Below are 21,734 nucleotides of genomic sequence, written 5' to 3'. Positions count from 1 at the left end.
GAGAGAAGTTTTTATTTACACGACGAGTCGGGCGTGTCTTGACCTCCGCGTCGGAGGCTCTGCCGAACCCCGAGGGTTCGATCGAACCCAGGTTAAGAACCACTGCCTTAGAACATGTCTATGGGTGACAGTACACCTACTTTGAGACAAGAGCTATATTGATGCATGCTTGGTTATGGTTTAAATTCATATCCAACAATTGCGATAACGACTTTTTATTGTCAATAAAGTGAGTTTCGTTTTCTAAATGATTCCTAAATGAAAAAATGTGCCTTGGCTCCAGGGCCGGCCCGTGGCATAGGCCGTATAGGCAAATGCTAAGGGCGCCGTCCATCAGGGGGCGCCACGCCAGTGCCACAAATGTTGGAGAAAAAAAAAAAAAAAAGTTGGTACTATTATTTCTAAATACAAAAAATAATCCCACGTTAATTAAAATGCAAAGTAAAGCCTATATAATAGAAATATTATTTGTTACAACATTACCCCTCCGCATGGTGCGCCCCCCCCCCCCCCCCCCCCCTTCCCGTATCATGACTCTTTTTGGACGTCACCACATCAAAAAATCAACACAAGATGTCAAAACGGCCAAAACTGTCAGGTGCCCAGGGAAGAAAAAAGAGAAAAGAAGAGGAGGAGAAACGAGAAAAAGACAAGAGGTAGCAGGTAGGTAACGTTAGCCTACATTAAATTATTTGTCTGTTACAGAATGTGATAGTAACCTGGCTTTTTAGCATTAAGCTAATGTTACATGATTCGGCAATTGCTAATCAATAAATAGCTAGTTCTGTTTTAACGTCGGGTTAATATTGTGGAGGGGGCTAAATTGTTATGGAAAATAATAATGTAACGTTAGGTAATTACAGTACTCCTACCTTACATTCCTCAGGGACATTTGTATTAGATCTTTTAAGCAGCTGTTTTTTGTTTACATTGTTATTGCCTTCTGGTTAGCTAATGTTTGCCCTGCAGGTAATAGTCACTTTTCCACCCCTTTATATATTAGTTATAGTTGTAAGCCTAGTTGTTAAAGTGCACATCATTATTGTAAATTAAGCAATATGTATGTAAAAAATATTGTATTTCATATATTCATTTTTTATTTTTTGCATTCATTTATTTATTCATATTTTTTTTTATCTTGTTAACTATTCTGATTGTTAATTTGCTTTCTTTAAGTAAAAAAAAAAGGTCAAAGACAAAGCTATTCGGTTTCTTGTGAGTATATACACTTCACTGCCGATGTGGGGGGGCCGCCACCTAAAATCTTGCCTAGGGCGCCAGATTGGTTAGGGCCGGGCCTGCTTGGCTCCAAAAAAAAGGTGGAAAAACACTATGATATCGGATCGATGACGACATTTCCAGCGCAGCCCTCCCATATAAGGAAGTGAAAGCGGAAATGACGCAAGTGTGACTTCAGCCAATCACAAAGTAGGCGTCCTCTCAAAGGAGCGCGTCATTGGCTTAAAAAGTTTCCTCGCCGCGTATAAAAAACAAGCAGGGTGGCGTGGCTGCAGCATGTGTGGAGAGTCGAAGGTGAGCAAAACAAACCAACCCGACCCCAGCAGCAGTATGTCGGTTGACAGCGTGTTCAGGACCCGCTCGCTCGGGGTGGCCGCCGAGGGTCTGCCCGACCAGTACGCCGACGGCAAGGCGGCCAAAGTGTGGCAGTTGTACATCGGCAACACGCAGAGCCGCACCGCGGAGTACAAGAGCTGGGTGGTGGCCCTGCTGAAGGAGCAGGGCGCCCGCACCGTGCTGGACGTCGCCTGCGGAACTGGGTGAGTAAAGCCGGGCTCTCTCTATGCTAATGTTTATTAGCACATAACTGGCTAAAGTTAACCAGACTCTCTATGATAATGTTTATTAGCACATAACTGGCTAAAGTTAGCCAGACTCTCTATGCTAATGTTTATTAGCCCAGAACTGGCTAAAGTTAGCCAGACTTTCTCTATACTAATGTTTATTAGCACAGAACTGGCTAAAGTTAGCCAGACTCTATGCTAATGTTTATTAGCACATAACTGGCTAAAGTTAACCAGACTCTCTATGCTAATGTTTATTAGCACAGAACTGGCTAAAGTTAGCCAGACTCTCTATGCTAATGTTTATTAGCTCAGAACTGGCTAAAGTTAGCCAGACTCTCTATGCTAATGTTTATTAGCAAATAACTGGCTAAAGTTAGCCAGACTCTCTATGCTAATGTTTATTAGCACAGAACTGGCTAAAGTTAACCAGACTCTCTATGCTAATGTTTATTAGCACATAACTGGCTAAAGTTAGCCAGACTCTATGCTAATGTTTATTAGCACATAACTGGATAACGTTAGCCAGACTCTCTATGATAATGTTTATTAGCACATAACTGGCTAAAGTTAGTCAGACTCTCTATGCTAATGTTTATTAGCACATAACTGGCTAAAGTTAACCAGACACTCTATGCTAATGTTTATTAGCACATAACTGGCTAAAGTTAGCCAGATGCTAATGTTTATTAGCACATAACTGGCTAAAGTTAACCAGACTCTCTATGCTAATGTTTATTAGCACATAACTGGCTAAAGTTAACCAGACTCTCTATGCTAATGTTTATTAGCACATAACTGGTTAAAGTTAGCCAGACTTTCTCTATACTATTGTTTATTAGCACATAACTGGCTAAAGTTAGTCAGACTCTATGCTAATGTTTATTAGCACATAACTGGCTAAAGTTAACCAGACTCTCTATGCTAATGTTTATTAGCACATACCTGGCTAAAGTTAACCAGACTCTCTATGCTAATGTTTATTAGCACATACCTGGCTAAAGTTAGCCAGACTTTCTCTATACTAATGTTTATTAGCACATAACTGGCTAAAGTTAACCAGACTCTTTATGCTAATGTTTATTAGCACAGAACTGGCTAAAGTTAGCCAGATTCTCTATACTAATGTTTATTAGCCCAGAACTGGCTAAAGTTAGCCAGACTCTCTATGCTAATGTTTATTAGCACATAACTGGCTAAAGTTAACCAGACTCTTTATGCTAATGTTTATTAGCACAGAACTGGCTAAAGTTAGCCAGACTCTCTATGCTAATGTTTATTAGCTCAGAACTGGCTAAAGTTAGCCAGATGCTAATGTTTATTAGCACATAACTGGCTAAAGTTAGCCAGACTCTCTATGCTAATGTTTATTAGCACATAACTGGCTAATGTTAACCAGACTCTATGCTAATGTTTATTAGCACATAACTGGCTAAAGTTAGCCAGACTCTCTATGCTAATTTTTTATTAGCCCAGAGCTGGCTAAAGTTAGCCAGACTCTCTATGCTAATGTTTATTAGCACATAACTGGATAAAGTTAACCAGACTCTCTATGCTAATGTTTATTAGCACATAACTGGCTAAAGTTAACCAGACTCTCTATGCTAATGTTTATTAGCACATAACTGGCTAAAGTTAACCAGACTCTCTATGCTAATGTTTATTAGCACATAACTGGCTAAAGTTAACCAGATTCTCTATGCTAATGTTTATTAGCACATAACTGGTTAAAGTTAGCCAAACTCTCTATGCTAATGTTTATTAGCTCAGAACTGGCTAAAGTTAGCCAGACTCTCTATGCTAATGTTTATTAGCACATAACTGGCTAAAGTTAGTCAGACTCTCTATGCTAATGTTTGTTAGCACATAACTAGCTAAAGTTAGCTAGACTCTCTCTATGCTAATGTTTATAACTGGCTAAAGTTAGCCAGACTCTCTATGCTAATGTTTATTAGCACACAACTGGCTAAAGTTAGCCAGACTCTCTATGCTAATGTTTATTAGCACATAAATGGCTAAAGTTAGTCAGACTCTATGCTAATGTTTATTAGCTCAGAACTGCCTAAAGTTAGCCAGACTCTCTATGTTAATGTGTATTAGCACATAACTGGCTAAAGTTAACCAGACTTTCTATGCTAATGTTTATTAGCACATAACTGGCTAAAGTTAGCCAGAGTCTATGCTAATGTTTATAACTGGCTAAAGTTAGCCAGACTCTCTATGTTAATGTTTATTAGCAAATAACTGGCTAAAGTTAGCCAGACTCTCTATGCTAATGTTTATTAGCACATAACTGGCTAAAGTTAGCCAGAGTCTATGCTAATGTTTATAACTGGCTAAAGTTAGCCAGACTCTATGCTAATGTTTATTAGCACATAACTGGCTAAAGTTAACCAGACTCTCTATGCTAATGTTTATTAGCACAGAACTGGCTAAAGTTAGCCAGACTCTCTATGCTAATGTTTATTAGCACATAACTGGCTAAAGTTAGTCAGACTCTCTATGCTAATGTTTATTAGCACATAACTGGATAAAGTTAACCAGACTATCTATGCTAATGTTTATTAGCACATAACTGGCTAAAGTTAACCAGACTATCTATGCTAATGTTTATTAGCACATAACTGGCTAAAGTTAGCCAGGCTCTCTCTATGCTAATGTTTATTAGCCCAGAACTGGCTAAAGTTAACCAGACTCTCTATGCTAATGTTTATTAGCACATAACTGGCTAAAGTTAGCCAGACTCTCTCTATGCTAATGTTTATTAGCACATAACTGGCTAAAGTTAACCAGACTCTCTATGCTAATGTTTATTAGCACATAACTGGCTAAAGTTAGCCAGACTCTCTATGCTAATGTTTATTAGCCCGCAACTGGCTAAAGTTAACCAGACTCTCAATGCTAATGTTTATTAGCACATAACTGGAAAAGTTAGCCAGACTCTCTATGCTAATGTTTATTAGCACATAACTGGCTTAAGTTAACCGGACTCTCTATGCTAATGATTATTAGCACATAACTGGCTAAAGTTAGCCAGACTCTATGCTAATGTTTATTAGCACATAACTGGCTAAAGTTAGCCAGACTCTCTATGCTAATGTTTATTAGCACAGAACTGGCTAAAGTTAGCCAGACTCTCTATGCTAATGTTTATTAGCACATAACTGGCTAAAGTTAACCAGACTCTATGCTTATGTTTATTAGCACATAACTGGCTAAAGTTAGCCAGACTCTCTATGCTAATGTTTATTAGCCCAGAACTGGCTAAAGTTAGCCAGACTCTCTATGTTAATGTTTATTAGTACATAATTGGATAAAGTTAGCTAGACTCTATGCTAATGTTTATTAGCACATAACTGGCTAAAGTTAACCAGACACTCTATGCTAATGTTTATTAGCACATAACTGGCTAAAGTTAGCCAGACTCTCTATGCTAATGTTTATTAGCACATAACTGGTTAAAGTTAACCAGACTCTCTATGCTAATGTTTATTAGCACATAACTGGCTAAAGTTAGCCAGACTCTCTCTATGCTAATGTTTATTAGCACATAACTGGCTAAAGTTAGCCAGACTCTCTCTATGCTAATGTTTATTAGCACATAACTGGCTAAAGTTAGCCAGACTCTCTATGCTAATGTTTATTAGCTCAGAACTGGCTAAAGTTAGCCAGACTCTCTATGCTAATGTTTATTAGCACATAACTGGCTAAAGTTAGCCAGACTCTCTATGCTAATGTTTATTAGCTCAGAACTGGCTAAAGTTAGCCAGACTCTCTATGCTAATGTTTATTAGCACATAACTGGCTAAAGTTAACCACACTCTCTATGCTAATGTTTATTAGCACATAACTGGCTAAAGTTAGCCATACTCTCTATGCTAATGTTTATTAGCCCAGAACTGGCTAAAGTTAGCCAGACTCTCTATGCTAATGTTTATTAGCACAGAACTGGCTAAAGTTAGCCAGACTCTCTATGCTAATTTTTTATTAGCCCAGAACTGCAGACTCTCTATACCAGGGGTTGGCAACCTTTACCACTCAAAGAGCCATTTTGACCAGTTTCATAAATTAAAGAAAACAATGGGAGCCACAAAACTCTTTTGAAATTTAAAATGAAATAACACTGCATACAATGTTTTGTTTTTTTGCATTTTGGGAGAACATCTGCACCGTAACACAACATAAACACAACAGAACAAATACCCAGAATCCCATGCAGCCCTAACTCTTCCGGGCTACATTATACACCCCCGCTACCAAACCCCGCCCACCTCAATCAACGCACGGGTGGGGGAGCAGGGTTGGGGTGGGGGCGGGGTTTGGTGGTGGCAGGGGTGTATAATGTAGCCCGGAAGAGTCAGGGCTGCATGGGATTCTGGGTATTTGTTCTGTTGTGTTTATGTTGTGTTAAGGTGCAGATGTTCTCCCGAAATGTGTTTGTTGTGTGGCTGTTGACCAAGTATGCCTTGCTGTCACTTACGTGTGCAAGTAGAAGATGCATATAACAAGAGGCTGGGCTGGCACGCTGTTTATACAGATTGTAGAGGGCGCTAAATGCTGTACCATCATGGCACGCCCTTATTGTTATTGTTAAGGTGAAATTCGGTGAATATTAATCCCGGGAGTTTTCTGCGAGAGACACCGTAATCCAGAAATCTCCCGGGGAAATCGGGAGGGTCGGCAAGTATGCAGCTGAGCCGCATCAGAGTGATCAAAGAGCCGCGGGTTGCTGACCCCTGCTCTATGCCAATGTTTATTAGATGGTTTTTGTACTTGTAAATTGTTTTTAACTTGATGAAAATAGTTTTTCTACATTTTTTTTTTTGTTTGTGAAACATTTTTGTGTGTTTGTGGAGTGTTGGCAGGAATCTGACTCCTTACAGTTACTGTAGCTCGTCAAGATTGAAGCAGGACTAAACCCATGTTCCGCTACAGTAGTCCAACAGAGAAACTGTAGAAGTTTCAGTGGATAAAGAACCTTCAGGACTTTCATTCTCTTTTGTATATCAGTTTTGTTTTGACATGTAAGCAGAGCATAGAACTTGATGCGCCTGCACGGTTTCTTCTTCTATAGTTTTGGTGGTTCTGGGGTCTGTTTCCTACCAGCGCCACTTTTTGGCGAGGTACTGTAATACATCATTCTCACCCAGGAAACGTTTCCGCCTCACTACTCACTATTGGTACGACACTGTGGGGATAAAGCCACTTTAGCACAGGTGTAAGATAGTGACATGATATTTACAACATGTCAAATGGCCCTCAACAACGTCTGGAAACGATGTGTGTCAATAAAGCACTTCATCGAGGTATTTTAATTTTGACAGTTGTGATTTCCCTCTCTGCATGAAAGTTTAAAAGTACCGTATTTTCCGCACTATAAGGCGCACCTAAAAACCACAAATTTTCTCAAAAGCTGACAGTGCGCGTTATAACCCGGTGCGCTTTATATATGGATAAATATTAAGATTCATTTTCATAAAGTTTAGGTCTCGCAACTACGGTAAACAGCCGCCATCTTTTTTCCCCGTAGAAGAAGCGCGCGGTGCATGCTGGGATATGTGACGTTTCATTTCCATTTGTGTGTTTTTGTAAAGACCCCAAAATGGCTCCTATTAAGTGTGTTGTCTGTCTAATTATAAATAATGCAGACGAGGCGTGTTAACTGAGTTCTCAACGTTTACTCACAGCGTGCTCATAACCACATTCTAACTGCCAGCATACAACAACGCTTCTCAGGGCTACCGCGCATGCTTGTAACTATCGTTGCATGCTGGGTAGTGTAGTTGTTATATTTGCTAGCTCATAACATCACATTGAGACACGCTTACGCGCTTAATTCAATACTCGCCGTCATTCCGGGTGGATTGACAAAAGACCTCCAGCCGCTAGATATTGGTGTCAACAGGGCATTCGAAGCTAGACTGCTAACTGCGTGGGAACAATGGATGACAGAAGGCGAACACACCTTCACTAAGACGAGGAGGCAGCGCCAGACGACGCCAACATCTGCCAGTGGATCGTAAATTTGCCCAACTTTTCACTTCGGACACCGAAGACGAAGGATTTACGAATGAAGAATAACTTCAGAAAGTGAGCGCTATGTTTATTTTGTGTGTTGTGACATTAACGTTCGAGCAACATTATGTTGCTATTGCTCTGCACTATTTTGAATTTTACTATGTTTGTGATTGCACATTTGCGTACATTTTGGGAGTGAACAGAGTTGTTAGAACGCTGGTTTTTAATATATTATTAAAGTTTGACTGACCTATCTGACTGTTTTTTTGACATTCCCTTTAGCGCAGCGTAGGCGCGGCTTATAGTCCGGGGCGGCTTATTGGTGGACAAAGTTATGAAATATGCCATTCATTGAAGGTGCGGCTAATAATCCGGTGCGCCTTATAGTGCGGAAAATACGGTAGCATATATTAATGCAGTATGAAGAAGAATGTTTTAATGTAGACACGTAGAATCATCATACTGCTGTCATTATATGCATCAAGTGTTCATTCCAGGCTAAGGCAAAATATCCACATATACAGGTAAAAGCCAGTAAATTAGAATATTTTGAAAAACTTGATTTATTTCAGTAATTGCATTCAAAAGGTGTAACTTGTACATTATATTTATTCATTGCACACAGACTGATGCATTCAAATGTTTATTTCATTTAATTTTGATGATTTGAAGTGGCAACAAATGAAAATCCAAAATTCCGTGTGTCACAAAATTAGAATATTACTTAAGGCTAATACAAAAAAGGGATTTTTAGAAATGTTGGCCAACTGAAAAGAATGAAAAATATGAGCATGTACAATACTCAATACTTGGTTGGAGCTCCTTTTGCCTCAATTACTGCGTTAATGCGGCGTGGCATGGAGTCCATGAGTTTCTGGCACTGCTCAGGTGTTATGAGAGCCCAGGTTGCTCTGATAGTGGCCTTCAACTCTTCTGCGTTTTTGGGTCTGGCATTCTGCATCTTCCTTTTCACAATACCCCACAGATTTTCTATGGGGCTAAGGTCAGGGGAGTTGGCGGGCCAATTTAGAACAGAAATACCATGGTCCGTAAACCAGGCACGGGTAGATTTTGAGCTGTGTGCAGGCGCCAAGTCCTGTTGGAACTTGAAATCTCCATCTCCATAGAGCAGGTCAGCAGCAGGAAGCATGAAGTGCTCTAAAACTTGCTGGTAGACGGCTGCGTTGACCCTGGATCTCAGGAAACAGAGTGGACCGACACCAGCAGATGACATGGCACCCCAAACCATCACTGATGGTGGAAACTTTACACTAGACTTCAGGCAACGTGGATCCTGTGCCTCTCCTGTCTTCCTCCAGACTCTGGGACCTCGATTTCCAAAGGAAATGCAAAATTTGCATGGTTGGGTGATGGTTTGGGGTGCCATGTCATCTGCTGGTGTCGGTCCACTCTGTTTCCTGAGATCCAGGGTCAACGCAGCCGTCTACCAGCAAGTTTTAGAGCACTTCATGCTTCCTGCTGCTGACCTGCTCTATGGAGATGGAGATTTCAAGTTCCAACAGGACTTGGCGCCTGCACACAGCGCAAAATCTACCCGTGCCTGGTTTACGGACCATGGTATTTCTGTTCTAAATTGGCCCGCCAACTCCCCTGACCTTAGCCCCATAGAAAATCTGTGGGGTATTGTGAAAAGGAAGATGCAGAATGCCAGACCCAAAAACGCAGAAGAGTTGAAGGCCACTATCAGAGCAACCTGGGCTCTCATAACACCTGAGCAGTGCCAGAAACTCATCGACTCTATGCCACGCCGCATTAACGTAGTAATTGAGGCAAAAGGAGCTCCAACCAAGTATTGAGTATTGTACATGCTCATATTTTTCATTTTCATACTTTTCAGTTGGCCAACATTTCTAAAAATCCCTTTTTTGTATTAGCCTTAAGTAATATTCTAATTTTGTGACACACGGAATTTTGGATTTTCATTTGTTGCCACTTCAAATCATCAAAATTAAATGAAATAAACATTTGAATGCATCAGTCTGTGTGCAATGAATAAATATAATGTACAAGTTACACCTTTTGAATGCAATTACTGAAATAAATCAAGTTTTTCAAAATATTCTAATTTACTGGCTTTTACCTGTATATGTTTTTTCCTTCTTTATTATGCATTTTTGGCCGGTGCAACTTATACTCCGGTGCAACTTATACTTAGAAAAATACGGTAATTTGTTTCCATGTAAAAAAAACAACTATTTTTAAGGTGTGGCAGCTATGATTTTGCTGTGGCGATCAGTTACATCAGGGGTGCTCATTACGTCGATCGCGAGCTACCGGTCGATCTCGGAGGGTGTGTCAGCCGATCACCAGCCAGGCATTAAAAAAATAGTCCTAAAAATTAGCGATCATAAATCTTCACTATGACGTCACTTTCGTCACTTGATTGACATTCACGGCACCCGAGGGTCTTCTGAGATGACGCTGGCTGCTGCCAGCTCATTAAAATGACCGACTGGAAGGCGAGAAACACTTTATTTCAACAGACTCTGGCGCCGTACCTGTCGTCAAAACTCCAACGACCGACTGCACAGTTGCGCTACCAAAATAAGAGTCTCAGAAAGCTGGCGTGCACAAGCTAGCAAGCTACGGAGTTTGCCGACAATGTATTTCTTGTAAAGTGTATACAAAGGAGTACGGAAGCTGGACAAATAAGATGCCAAAAACCAACCACTTTCATGTGGTATTGGACAGCAAGGAGGACTTTTTTTCTCCTCCATTCAAAAATGCGGACCTTATCAGCACCACTGCATAATCAATGCAAGTCATCAGAATCAGGTAATACACCAACTTATATTCTTGTCTTCATGAAAGAAAGGAATCTATATGTGTTAAACATGATTGTATTATCTTTAACCACCTTTAATTTGTTAACAATATTAACTATATGTGTTAAACATGCTTGTATTATCTTTAAACACCTTTAACTTGTTAACAATAGTAACTATATGTATTAAACATTCTTGTATTATCATTAAACACCTTTAATTTTTTAACAATATTAACTATATGTGTTAAACATGCTTGTATTATCATTAAACACCTTTAACTTGTTAACAATAGTAACTATATGTATTAAACATGCTTGTATTATCATTAAACACCTTTAATTTTTTAACAATATTAACTATGTGTTAAACATGCTTGCATTATCTTTAAACACCTTTAAGTTGTTAACAATATTAACTGTGTTAAACATGCTTGTATTATCATTAAACACCTTTAACTTGTCAACAATATTAACTATATGTATTAAACATACTTGCATTATCATTAAACACCTTTAATTTTTTAACAATATTAACTATGTGTTAAACATGCTTGTATTATCATTAAACACCTTTAATTTTTTAACATTAACTATGTGTTAAACATGCTTGTATTATCATTAAACACCTTTAACTTGTTAACAATATTAACTATATGTGTTAAACATGCTTGTATTATCATTAAACACCTTTAATTTTTTAACAATATTAACTATATGTGTTAAACATGCTTGCATTATCTTTAAACACCTTTTACTTGTTAACAATATTAACTATATGTATTAAACATACTTGTATTATCATTAAACACCTTTAATTTTTTAACTATATGGGTTAAACATGCTTGCATTATCTTTAAACACCTTTTACTTGTTAACAATATTAACTATATGTATTAAACATACTTGTATTATCATTAAACACCTTTAATTTTTTAACAATGTTAACTATATGTGTTAAACATGCTTGCATTATCATTAAACACCTTCAACTTGTTAACAAAAACATATATTTCATAAATAAGTAAATGTAAATTATATATATGAATGAGGTAGATCCCCACGACTTGATCAATTGAAAAGTAGCTCGCCTGCAGAAAAAGTGTGAGCACCCCAGAGTTACATGAAGGAGAAACCCTGTACTGGTATCGGGCGATCTCGATCTCATGGATAATGGGAATCGGCAGCATAAAACCCTAATGGAAACATCGCTCCCTCGAAATTGTAAGTGCAGGACAACGCTAACGTGACTTGAGTGACATTTGACTGTATACTGAGTCATAAGTAGCTTCATGTTTGATTACTTACTTCACTGGAATACCAACCCTGCAATTTGCCAAACTCGAGTGATGTTGAACTTCCTGTCTAACGAGGCAATAGTTTGGATGCAGTTGGTGTTCTGACTTTGAGCCCATTCTGCTGTCATGGAGAACAGGCCATGTAAACACCATCAGAGGAGAGGGGAGAGGCGACTACTGGCCTCACTATTTTCAGCCCCCTAAAGTGCCTGTAAAGCTGTCTGTCGCATGTAATAGGAATTTATGCAAGAACTCCAGATCAGCAGTGAACTCGTGTTCCTCTAAATCAGATTGTTTTCCTATTGGAGTGTTTTCCACAGTCCACATCCGCCCCCCCCCCCCTGCTTTTGTAACCGAGTCGCTGTTAATCATTCCAGCGCAGTAACTTGTTTCAGGTCATTGTCCAGTTTGACTTGTTTGCAGCATAAGCGGATCGTGCGAGGTCATGTTCATGCTGAGTCAACATCGCCTCACTCCGCAATGGAACTTTAGTAGGAGGTACTTCTGTGGAATTCAATGCTACTGAGATCATTAGAGAGATAAATGCATCTGAAAGAATAAAATATTTATTTAAAAAACAAAACGACAGTTTAGCATGGGACATTGTATTTGTGCAAAATGAACCAGGACATCCTTGTCTTTGTTGGTTGTTTCCAACTATTTGACAGTTTTAAATGTGTCAAGTAGAAGTTAAAACCACGCAATAACAATATATAATGTAGACCAGGGGCGTCCATGATAACGTTGCTTGGATGGCAACATATGTTGCTCCAAAAGCTGTATGTACCTTGTCGGAGGCAGATATTTACATATATCCGAATTTTAGTGTTACCGTATTTTCCGCACTATTAGCCGCACCTAAAAACCACAAATTTACTCAAAAGCTGACAGTGCGGCTTATAACCCGGTGCGCTTTATATATGGATTAATATTAAGATTCATTTTCATAAAGTTTCGGTCTCGCAACTACGGTAAACAGCCGCCATCTTTTTTCCCCGTAGAAGAGGAAGTGCTTCTTCTTCTACGCAAGCAACCGCCAAGGTAAGCACCCTCCCCCATAGAAGAGGAAGCGCTTCTTCTTCTACTGTAAGCAACCACCCGCCCCCGTAGAAGAAGAAAAAGCGCGCGGATATTACGTTTCATTTCCTTTGTGTGTTTACATCTGTAAAGACCACAAAATGGCTCCTACTAAGCGACAGGTTTCCGGTTCATGAAAAGACGCAATCTCTCCATCCGCACACGGACTACTATTTCACAGCAACTGCCTAAAGACTTTCCAGAAAAGCTGGCTACTTTCCGTGCATATTGTAAAAACAAGATAGCTGAAAAAAAGATCCGGCCAGAGAACATTATCAACATGGACGAGGTTCCACTGACTTTTGATATTCCTGTGAACCGCACTGTGGATACAACGGGAGCATGTACGGTGAATATTCGCACCACAGGGAATGAGAAGTCATCCTTCACTGTGGTTCTAGCTTGCCATGCTAATGGCCAGAAACTTCCACCCATGGTGATATTCAAAAGGAAGACCTTGCCAAAAGAGACCTTTCCAGCCGGCGTCATCATAAAAGCTAACTCGAAGGGATGGATGAAGAAAAGGTGAGCGAGTGGTTAAGGGAAGTTTACGCGAAGAGGCCGGGTGGCTTTTTTCACGCAGCTCCGTCCATGTTGATATACGACTCCATGCGCGCCCACATCACGCTGGTTTTTAATATATTATTAAAGTTTGACTGACCTATCTGACTGTTTTTTTGACATTCCTTTAGCGCAGTTAGATGCGGCTTATAACACGGGGCGGCTTATAGGTGGACAAAGTTTTGAAATATGCCGTTCATTGAAGGCGCGGCTTATAACCCAGGGCGGCTTATGGTGCGGAAAATACGGTACTTATTTTCTTTCATAGTCATATTTGAAAACAGCTCGTGTTTTCCATGTATTCTCTTTCTGTTTCTCTGCAAGTAAACTGTGTGTGTTAACCTTGAATTCTTTGGAATGTGTTTTGACTAGCATGTGTTTTGACTAGAGAGAGGAGAGAGGGTTTTGGGGTCGGGAAGACAGACCATTTTGGCGGCGCGATAGAATGTTCTATGCTGGACTGGTCTCAAATGTATATCTGCAAAGCTTTGAAAATATACAACAAAAAATACCTATTCTGTCTCTGGTGGTTTTTCAACTCAGCTTTAAGTGTCGTAAAAAGCTTGGGAGCGACTTGTGACTTGAATTCCCTGGGAGGAACAACTGGTCCAAAACGCAACAACCTTTCAGCATTAATGGTGCCTTCACAGATGTGTAAGTTACCCATGTCTTGGGCACTAATACACCCCCATACCATCACACATGCTGCCTTTTACACTTTCACCCTAGAATAGTCAGAATCGTTCTTTTCCTCTTTGGTGCACAGTTTCCAAAAACAATTTGAAATGTAGACTCGTCAGACCACAGAACACTTTCCCACTTTGCATCAGTCCATCTGAAATGAGCTCGGGCCCAGCGAAGAGTTTCTGGGTGTTGTTGATAAATGGCTTTGGCTTTTGCATAGTAGAGTTTTAACTTGCACTCACAGATGTAGCGACCAACTGTACATTGCAAAAAGTCAGTGTTCAAAAACAAGAAAAAAAAATACAAAAATGAGGGGTATTTTATTTGAACTAAGCAAAATTATCTGCCAATAGAACAAGGAAATTTGGCTTGTCAAGACTTTCCAAAACAAGTAAAATTAGCTAACCTCAATGGACCCAAAATACCTTAAAATACCGTATTTTCTGCACCATAAGGCGCCCTGGGTTATAAGCCGCGCCTTCAATGAACGGCATATTTCAAAACTTTGTCCACCTATAAGCCGCCCCGTGTTATAAGCCGCATCTAACTGCGCTAAAGGAATGTCAAAAAAAACAGTCAGATAGGTCAGTCAAACTTTAATAATATATTAAAAACCAGCGTGATGTGGGCGCGCATGGAGTCGTATATCAACATGGACGGAGCTGCGTGAAAAAAGCCACCCGGCCTCTTCGCGTAAACTTCCCTTAACCACTCGCTCATCTTTTCTTCATCCATCCCTTCGAGTTAGCTTTTATGATGACGCCGGCTGGAAAGGTCTCTTTTGGCAAGGTCTTCCTTTTGAATATCACCATGGGTGGAAGTTTCTGGCCATTAGCATGGCAAGCTAGAACCACAGTGAAGGATGACTTCTCATTCCCTGTGGTGCGAATATTCACCGTACGTGCTCCCGTTGTATCCACAGTGCGGTTCACAGGAATATCAAAAGTCAGTGGAACCTCGTCCATGTTGATAATGTTCTCTGGCCGGATCTTTTTTTCAGCTATCTTGTTTTTACAATATGCACGGAAAGTAGCCAGCTTTTCTTGAAAGTCTTTAGGCAGTTGCTGTGAAATAGTAATCCGTGTGCGGGTGGAGAGATTGCGTCTTTTCATGAACCGGATCCCTGTCGCTTAGTAGGAGCCATTTTGTGGTCTTTACAGATGTAAACACACAAAGGAAATGAAACGTACGGTAATATCCGCGCGCTTTTTCTTCTTCTACGCGGGCGGGTGGTTGCTTACAGTAGAAGAAGAAGCGCTTCCTGTTCTATGGGGGCGGGTGCTTACCTTGGCGGTTGCTTGCGTAGAAGAAGAAGCACTTCCTCTTCTACGGGGAAAAAAGATGGCGGCTGTTTACCGTAGTTGCGAGACCGGAACTTTATGAAAATGAATCTTAATATTAATCCATATATAAAGCGCACCGGGTTAAAAGCCGCACTGTCAGCTTTTGAGTAAATTTGTGGTTTTTAGGTGCGGCTAATAGTGCGGAAAATACGGTACTTTAAAAAAGTAGTTTTCTACTTGTGAGTGTTGATGACACAGCTTTACAACAGTTGATATTCTAGTTTCAAGCATGTTTTACTCAATATAGGTCATCAAATCTCAGCAACAAGCTGTAATATCTTACTGACATCATTTAGGACCAAAACCCTTTAAAATAAGTAAAACACTAACATAAAAATCTGCTTAGTGAGAAGAATTATCTTATCAGACAGAAAATAAGCAAATATCACCCTTATTTGAGATATTTCATCTTACTTGGATTTCAGTTTTTGCAGCGTAGTTACTGACAGTGGTTTTCTGAAGTGTTCCTGAGCCCATGTGGTGATGTCCTTTACACACCGATGTGGCTTTTTGATGCAGGGATCCAAGGTCACAGGCTTTTAATGTTGGTTTTCAGCCTTGCCGCTTACGTGCAGTGATTTCTCCAGATTCTCTGAACCTTTTGATGATCTTACGGAACGTAGATGGTGAAATCCCTAAATTCCTTGCAATAGCTGGTTGAGAAATGTTGTTCTCAAACAGTTTGCTCAGGCATTTGTTGACATAGTAGTGACCCTCGCCCTGACCTTGTTTGTGAATGACTGAGCATTTCATGGAAGCTGCTTTTATACCCAATCATGGCACCCACTTGTTCCCAGTGTTGGGTTGGTTACTAAAAACCAGTAACTAGTTACAGTTACTAGTTACTTTATTTCAAAAGTAACTCAGTTACTAACTCAGTTACTTAAAGTTAAAAGTTAAAGTACCAATGATTGTCACACACACACTAGGTGTGGCGAGATTATTCTCTGCATTTGACCCATCACCCTTGATCACCCCCTGGGAGGTGAGGGGAGCAGTGGGCAGCAGCGGTGGCCGTGCCCGGGAATCATTTTTGGTGATTTAACCCCCAATTCCAACCCTTGATGCTGAGTGCCAAGCAGGGAGGTAATGGGTCCCATTTTTGTAGTCTTTGGTATGACTCGGCCGGGGTTTGAACTCACAACCTACCGATCTCAGGGCGGACACTCTAACCACTAGGCCACTGAGTAGGTTTGGTTACACCAAAAAGTAATGCGTTACTGTGAAAAGTAACTATTTAGTTACTTCTTTTTTTCTTCTTTTTTTTTTAAAGCTCCCATTAATGCCCTTTTAGCCTTCGTTTCAGTACTGTTATTGCACTGGAGAATAATACAATCTGTTGATCAACTTGACATACATTTTTATTTTCCTTTTAACATAATTAATGAAAAACAGTGCAACATAAAAAGGCATTCCTCCTTTCTTTAAACTTGGACCAATGACCATGAATAAAAAACAAGTTAAAGTGCAACATAAGAAGGCACATCATCTTCCTTGAAACATAGGTAGTGAAATAAAGCCTGACATCTGGAGTGATGCTGCTGTCTTCCACACTTGGAGCCATGGATTGTAGAATACTTGTTTTCAGTGGCAGGATCATTGACACAGATGGTGAAGTTTCAGTGCTCAGTAGAGATGGAACACTTTTGAGGGGTTTAAGCACCTGGAGGACCTCACCTGCCACTCTCACATCATCATCAGACAGGGTGACATTTGTCTTCAGGGTGTTGTGGGTCAATGCAGAGTATATAGCTGCCTGCTGCTCCAACATATCATAAGTGGAGTTCCACCTTGTTGGGACATCATGTATGAGCAGGCAGCTTTAGCATTTCTTGCTTTGTCTTAAGCACATGAGCAGCTGTTGTGCTTGGGTGGAAGTAAGAAACCTTCCTGATCCTCCCAAAGAGGCGCTCCATCCTATTGACTGAGATTCCCTTCTGTGATGCCAAATTCACTACATGCTCAAAGCACCTATCTGTGGTCCCAGTCCTGCCTCATTCTCTGTAATTATTTGATTTTTGGCATTATCACATGTGACTGGGATATCTTTATCTTCCAGTCCTCCACTGCTTGTCAGTACCTGCGCAAGGTGACTCTCGTAGAGGGGGCGTGCCTTCTCATCTCCCAGTCTGCTGTGATGAAGTGAGCGCTTATAGTTCCGCTGGACGTCCACCCGTCTGTCATGAGCGCAACAGATGATGCTCGGGATAGTTCATCCACAACTTTTTTCTTCTCCTGCTCATAAAGATCTGGCACAATCTTATTGCTGAAGTGGGTGCGCGACGGGATGTCGTAACGTGGTTCAAGCACATTCAGCATGTGTTTAAAACCCTCGTTTTGCACAACCGAGTCTGCACTTATAAACACACCGATTCAATGGCGCTGGGCGTTCAAGCTCCTCCGTTACTCCGCTCGCCATGACCACGCTGTGTGTGGACTGAACGTGCCAACAACTTTTTTCCCCACACCCACACACATAGACCGCGCCTCTTTTCTTCTCTCCGGCTTGTGACAGAGGAAGATTCAGAAGAACGACACCGCAGCGCTTCTGTTTCTAGCCGATACTACATCAAAAGTAACGTAAAATAACGCAGTAACGCATCATGTAGTTACGGTAACTAAATTACTGAATAAAAAAAAATAACGCGTTAGATTACTAGTTACCGCCGAAACTAACGGCGTTACAGTAAGGCGTTACAGTAACGCGTTACAAAGTAACGCGTTAGTCCCAACACTGCTTGTTCCCATTTAGCCTGTTCACCTGTGGGATGTTCCAAATAAGTCTTTAAAGAGCATTCCTCAACTTTCTCACTCTTTTTTTTGCCACTTGTGCACGCAAATAACGCGAACAAGAATGTTTGTACCCAAAACATTAATTTCCACAAACGTATTTCCGGTCGTGTTCCACTTCAGTTGACTGTGAGTAATTTCTCTCGTTAATGAGTCATATGACATTACTTACAGTTGTGCACCATAAACAAGTTTTGTGGCTCTGCCAAGATGAAGTTGCAGCTCAGTGTCTCCACATACAGATAGCCAAACAAGTATACAGCTGTAAAAGCTGCGAACACATTCACAGCAGGACGAAACAAGCGTTTTTGCTCGAAATAAAAAAAATCCCCGCCTTTGTAGTCTGGAGTTGGCAAACACACAGAAAACCCATTTTTGCTCAGTTTGTTTTTTTTTTATTCCGCAGCGTGGACTCAATCATGTTGGTGGAGGAGGGCTTCAATGTGATGAGTGTGGATGCCAGCGACAAAATGCTCAAGTATGCGCTGAAGACCAGATGGGAGAGAAGAAAAGAACAAGCCTTTGACCAGTGGGGTAAGACCTTTTCATGGCATTGCTGATGCCCTACATCAGGGGTCGGCAACCCGCGGCTCCGGAGCCGCATGCGGCTCTTTGATCACTCTGATGCGGCTCAGCAGCTTACTTGCTGAACCCCCCAATTTTCCCGTGAGACTTCCGGATTTCAGTGCCTCTCGCAGAAAACTCCCGGGATTAATATTCACCGATTTTCACCCTTACAGCTATAATAAGGGCGTGCCATGATGGTACAACCTTTGGTGCCGTCTACAATCTGTATTAACAGCGTGCCAGCCCAACAATTGTTATACAATATACATCTTCTGTTTGCACACGTACGTGACAGCAAGGCATACTTGGTCAACAGCCACACAGGTTACACTGACGGTGACCATATAAAACAACTTTAACACTCTTACTAATAATGCGCCACACTTTGAACCAAAACCAAACAAGAATGACAAACACATTTCGGGAGAACATCTGCACCGTAACACAACATAAACACAACAAGACAAATACCCAGAATCCCATGCAGCCCTAACTCTTCCGGGCTACATTATACACCCCTGCTACCCACCCCAACCCTGCTCCCTCACACATCAACACCCCCCCCTCCCCTCTGTGCGTTGGTTGAGGTGGGCGGGGGTGTATAATGTATCCCGGAAGAGTTGGTGCTGCATGGGATTCTGGGTATTTGTCCTGTTGTGTTTATGTTGTGTTACGGTGCAGATGTTCTCCCGAAATGTGTTTGTCATTCTTGTTTGGTGTGGGTTCACAGTGTGGCGCATTATTAGTAAGAGTGTTAAAGTTTTTTTTATACCGCCACTGTCAGTGTAACCTGTGTGGTTGTTGAGCAAGTATGCCTTGCTGTCACCTACTTGAACAAGCGAAAGCCCCATTCAACATGTGGCTGATCAGGCACGCTGGTTGTAGTGGGCGCTAAATGCTGAACCATCACAGCACGCATGACGCTGACAAGCGCTTTTCATTTAAAACCCGCGTGCCGCACCAGCTTAAAAATTCCATATAAAGGTGTGGGCAGCGTGTCTGAGACAACTGGTTTATACATAGCACAAAGCAAAAAAAAATATTTGTATGCAGTGTTATTTCATTTAAAATTCAAAAAAATTTGCGGCTCCCATTGTTTTCTATAATTTGTGAAACTGGTCAAAATGGCTCTTTGACTGGTAAAGGTTGCCGACCCCTGCCCTACATGAATATATGTACAGTGTTCCCTCGTGCAACGCTGGGGTTATCTTCCAAAAAATACCCGCTTTAAGTGAAATCCGTTGAGTAGAAGTTGATTTTAATTGTTTTGTCTGAAACCAAGCCAATAGATTGACATATGTGAATGGATGACTAATAATTACCACTGTACTTCATAAATAAGTACCGTATTTTTCGGAGAATAAGTCGCTCCGGAGTATAAGTCGCACCCCCGGCCAAACTATTTAAAAAAAAATTGCGACTTATAGTCCGAAAAATACGGTACTTGTGTTGTGCCAGTGGCACCAAATGTTTTACTGTGTTTATATTTATGTGATCATTCAGTCTTTGACTGAGGATTGTTCACCGTCAAATATGATTTGCTATATTTTGCTCTGAGTTGACTGATCGTGGAACGTCGAATCGACGACTTGGACTCTACAAAATCGATCAAACTTCATAATCAAGTTCAGGGGTTCCCAAACTTTCTGCCTCCAAGGGCTAAAGTGAAAGTGTGCCAAAGATAGTGGAGGTTGTCAGATAACGATAGATTAGCCTTGCAGACATTCCATCAGTGATTGTGCTTGAAAGCTGTCAGCATGAATATATATATACGGTATTTTCCGGACTATAAAGCGCACCGGTACATAGGCCGCACCCACTACATTTTAGGGAAAAAATATTTATTTATATATTAGCCGCAGTTATGTATGATGAGATTATGTAAATGTACATACCTTAATTGTTTCCAAACGGTGTCGGGTGCCGGTGTTTCTTCGTAAAAGTATCGGGTGCCGGTGTTTCTTCGTAAAAGTATCGGGTACCGGTGTTTCTTCGTAAAAGTATCGGGTACCGGTGTTTCTTCGTAAAAGTGTCGGGTACCGGTGTTTCTTCGTAAAAGTATCGGGTGCCGGTGTTTCTTCGTAAAAGTGTCGGGTGCCGGTGTTTCTTCGTCAAAGTATCGGGTGCCGGTGTTTCTTCGTCAAAGTGTCGGGTGCCGGTGTTTCTTCGTCAAAGTGTCGGGTGCCGGTGTTTCTTCGTCAAAGTGTCGGGTGCCGGTGTTTCTTCGTCAAAGTGTCGGGTGCCGGTGTTTCTTCGTCAAAGTGTCGGGTGCCGGTGTTTCTTCGTAAAAGTGTCGGGTGCCGGTGTTTCTTCGTAAAAGTGTCGGGTGCCGGTGTTTCTTCGTTAAAGTGTCGGGTGCCGGTGTTTCTTCGTAAAAGTGTCGGGTGCCGGTGTTTCTTCGTAAAAGTATCGGGTGCCGGTGTTTCTTCGTCAAAGTATCGGGTGCCGGTGTTTCTTCGTCAAAGTATCGGGTGCCGGTGTTGCTTCGTCAAAGTATCGGGTGCCGGTGTTGCTTCGTCAAAGTATCGGGTGCCGGTGTTTCTTCGTCAAAGTATCGGGTGCCGGTGTTTCTTCGTCAAAGTATCGGGTGCCGGTGTTTCTTCGTCAAAGTGTCGGGTGCCGGTGTTTCTTCGTAAAAGTGTCGGGTGCCGGTGTTTCTTCGTAAAAGTGTCGGGTGCCGGTGTTTCTTCGTAAAAGTGTCGGGTGCCGGTGTTTCTTCGTAAAAGTGTCGGGTGCCGGTGTTTCTTCGTAAAAGTGTCGGGTGCCGGTGTTTCTTCGTAAAAGTGTCGGGTGCCGGTGTTTCTTCGTA

The 21,734-nt window shown here is 41.2% G+C and overlaps 1 protein-coding gene across 1 annotated transcript in view; it reads left to right on the top strand.

The window, feature by feature from the left end:
- The first annotated feature begins 1,501 nt into the window (after positions 1-1,501).
- gnmt (glycine N-methyltransferase) overlaps positions 1,502-21,734 on the top strand; it is a 33,472-nt gene continuing 13,239 nt past the window's right edge. Inside the window, exons 1-2 of the mRNA XM_061986917.2 lie at positions 1,502-1,778; positions 18,765-18,892. Coding sequence (XP_061842901.1) covers positions 1,516-1,778; positions 18,765-18,892 — 391 coding nt within the window. The 5' untranslated portion in view covers positions 1,502-1,515. The remainder of the gene's footprint in view (positions 1,779-18,764; positions 18,893-21,734) is intronic.

This window comes from Nerophis lumbriciformis, linkage group LG26, assembly GCF_033978685.3.
Source record: "Nerophis lumbriciformis linkage group LG26, RoL_Nlum_v2.1, whole genome shotgun sequence".
NCBI lineage: Eukaryota > Metazoa > Chordata > Actinopteri > Syngnathiformes > Syngnathidae > Nerophis > Nerophis lumbriciformis.
Note: the sequence above shows the minus strand (reverse complement) of the source record. Positions and strands in the feature narration are given on the sequence as shown.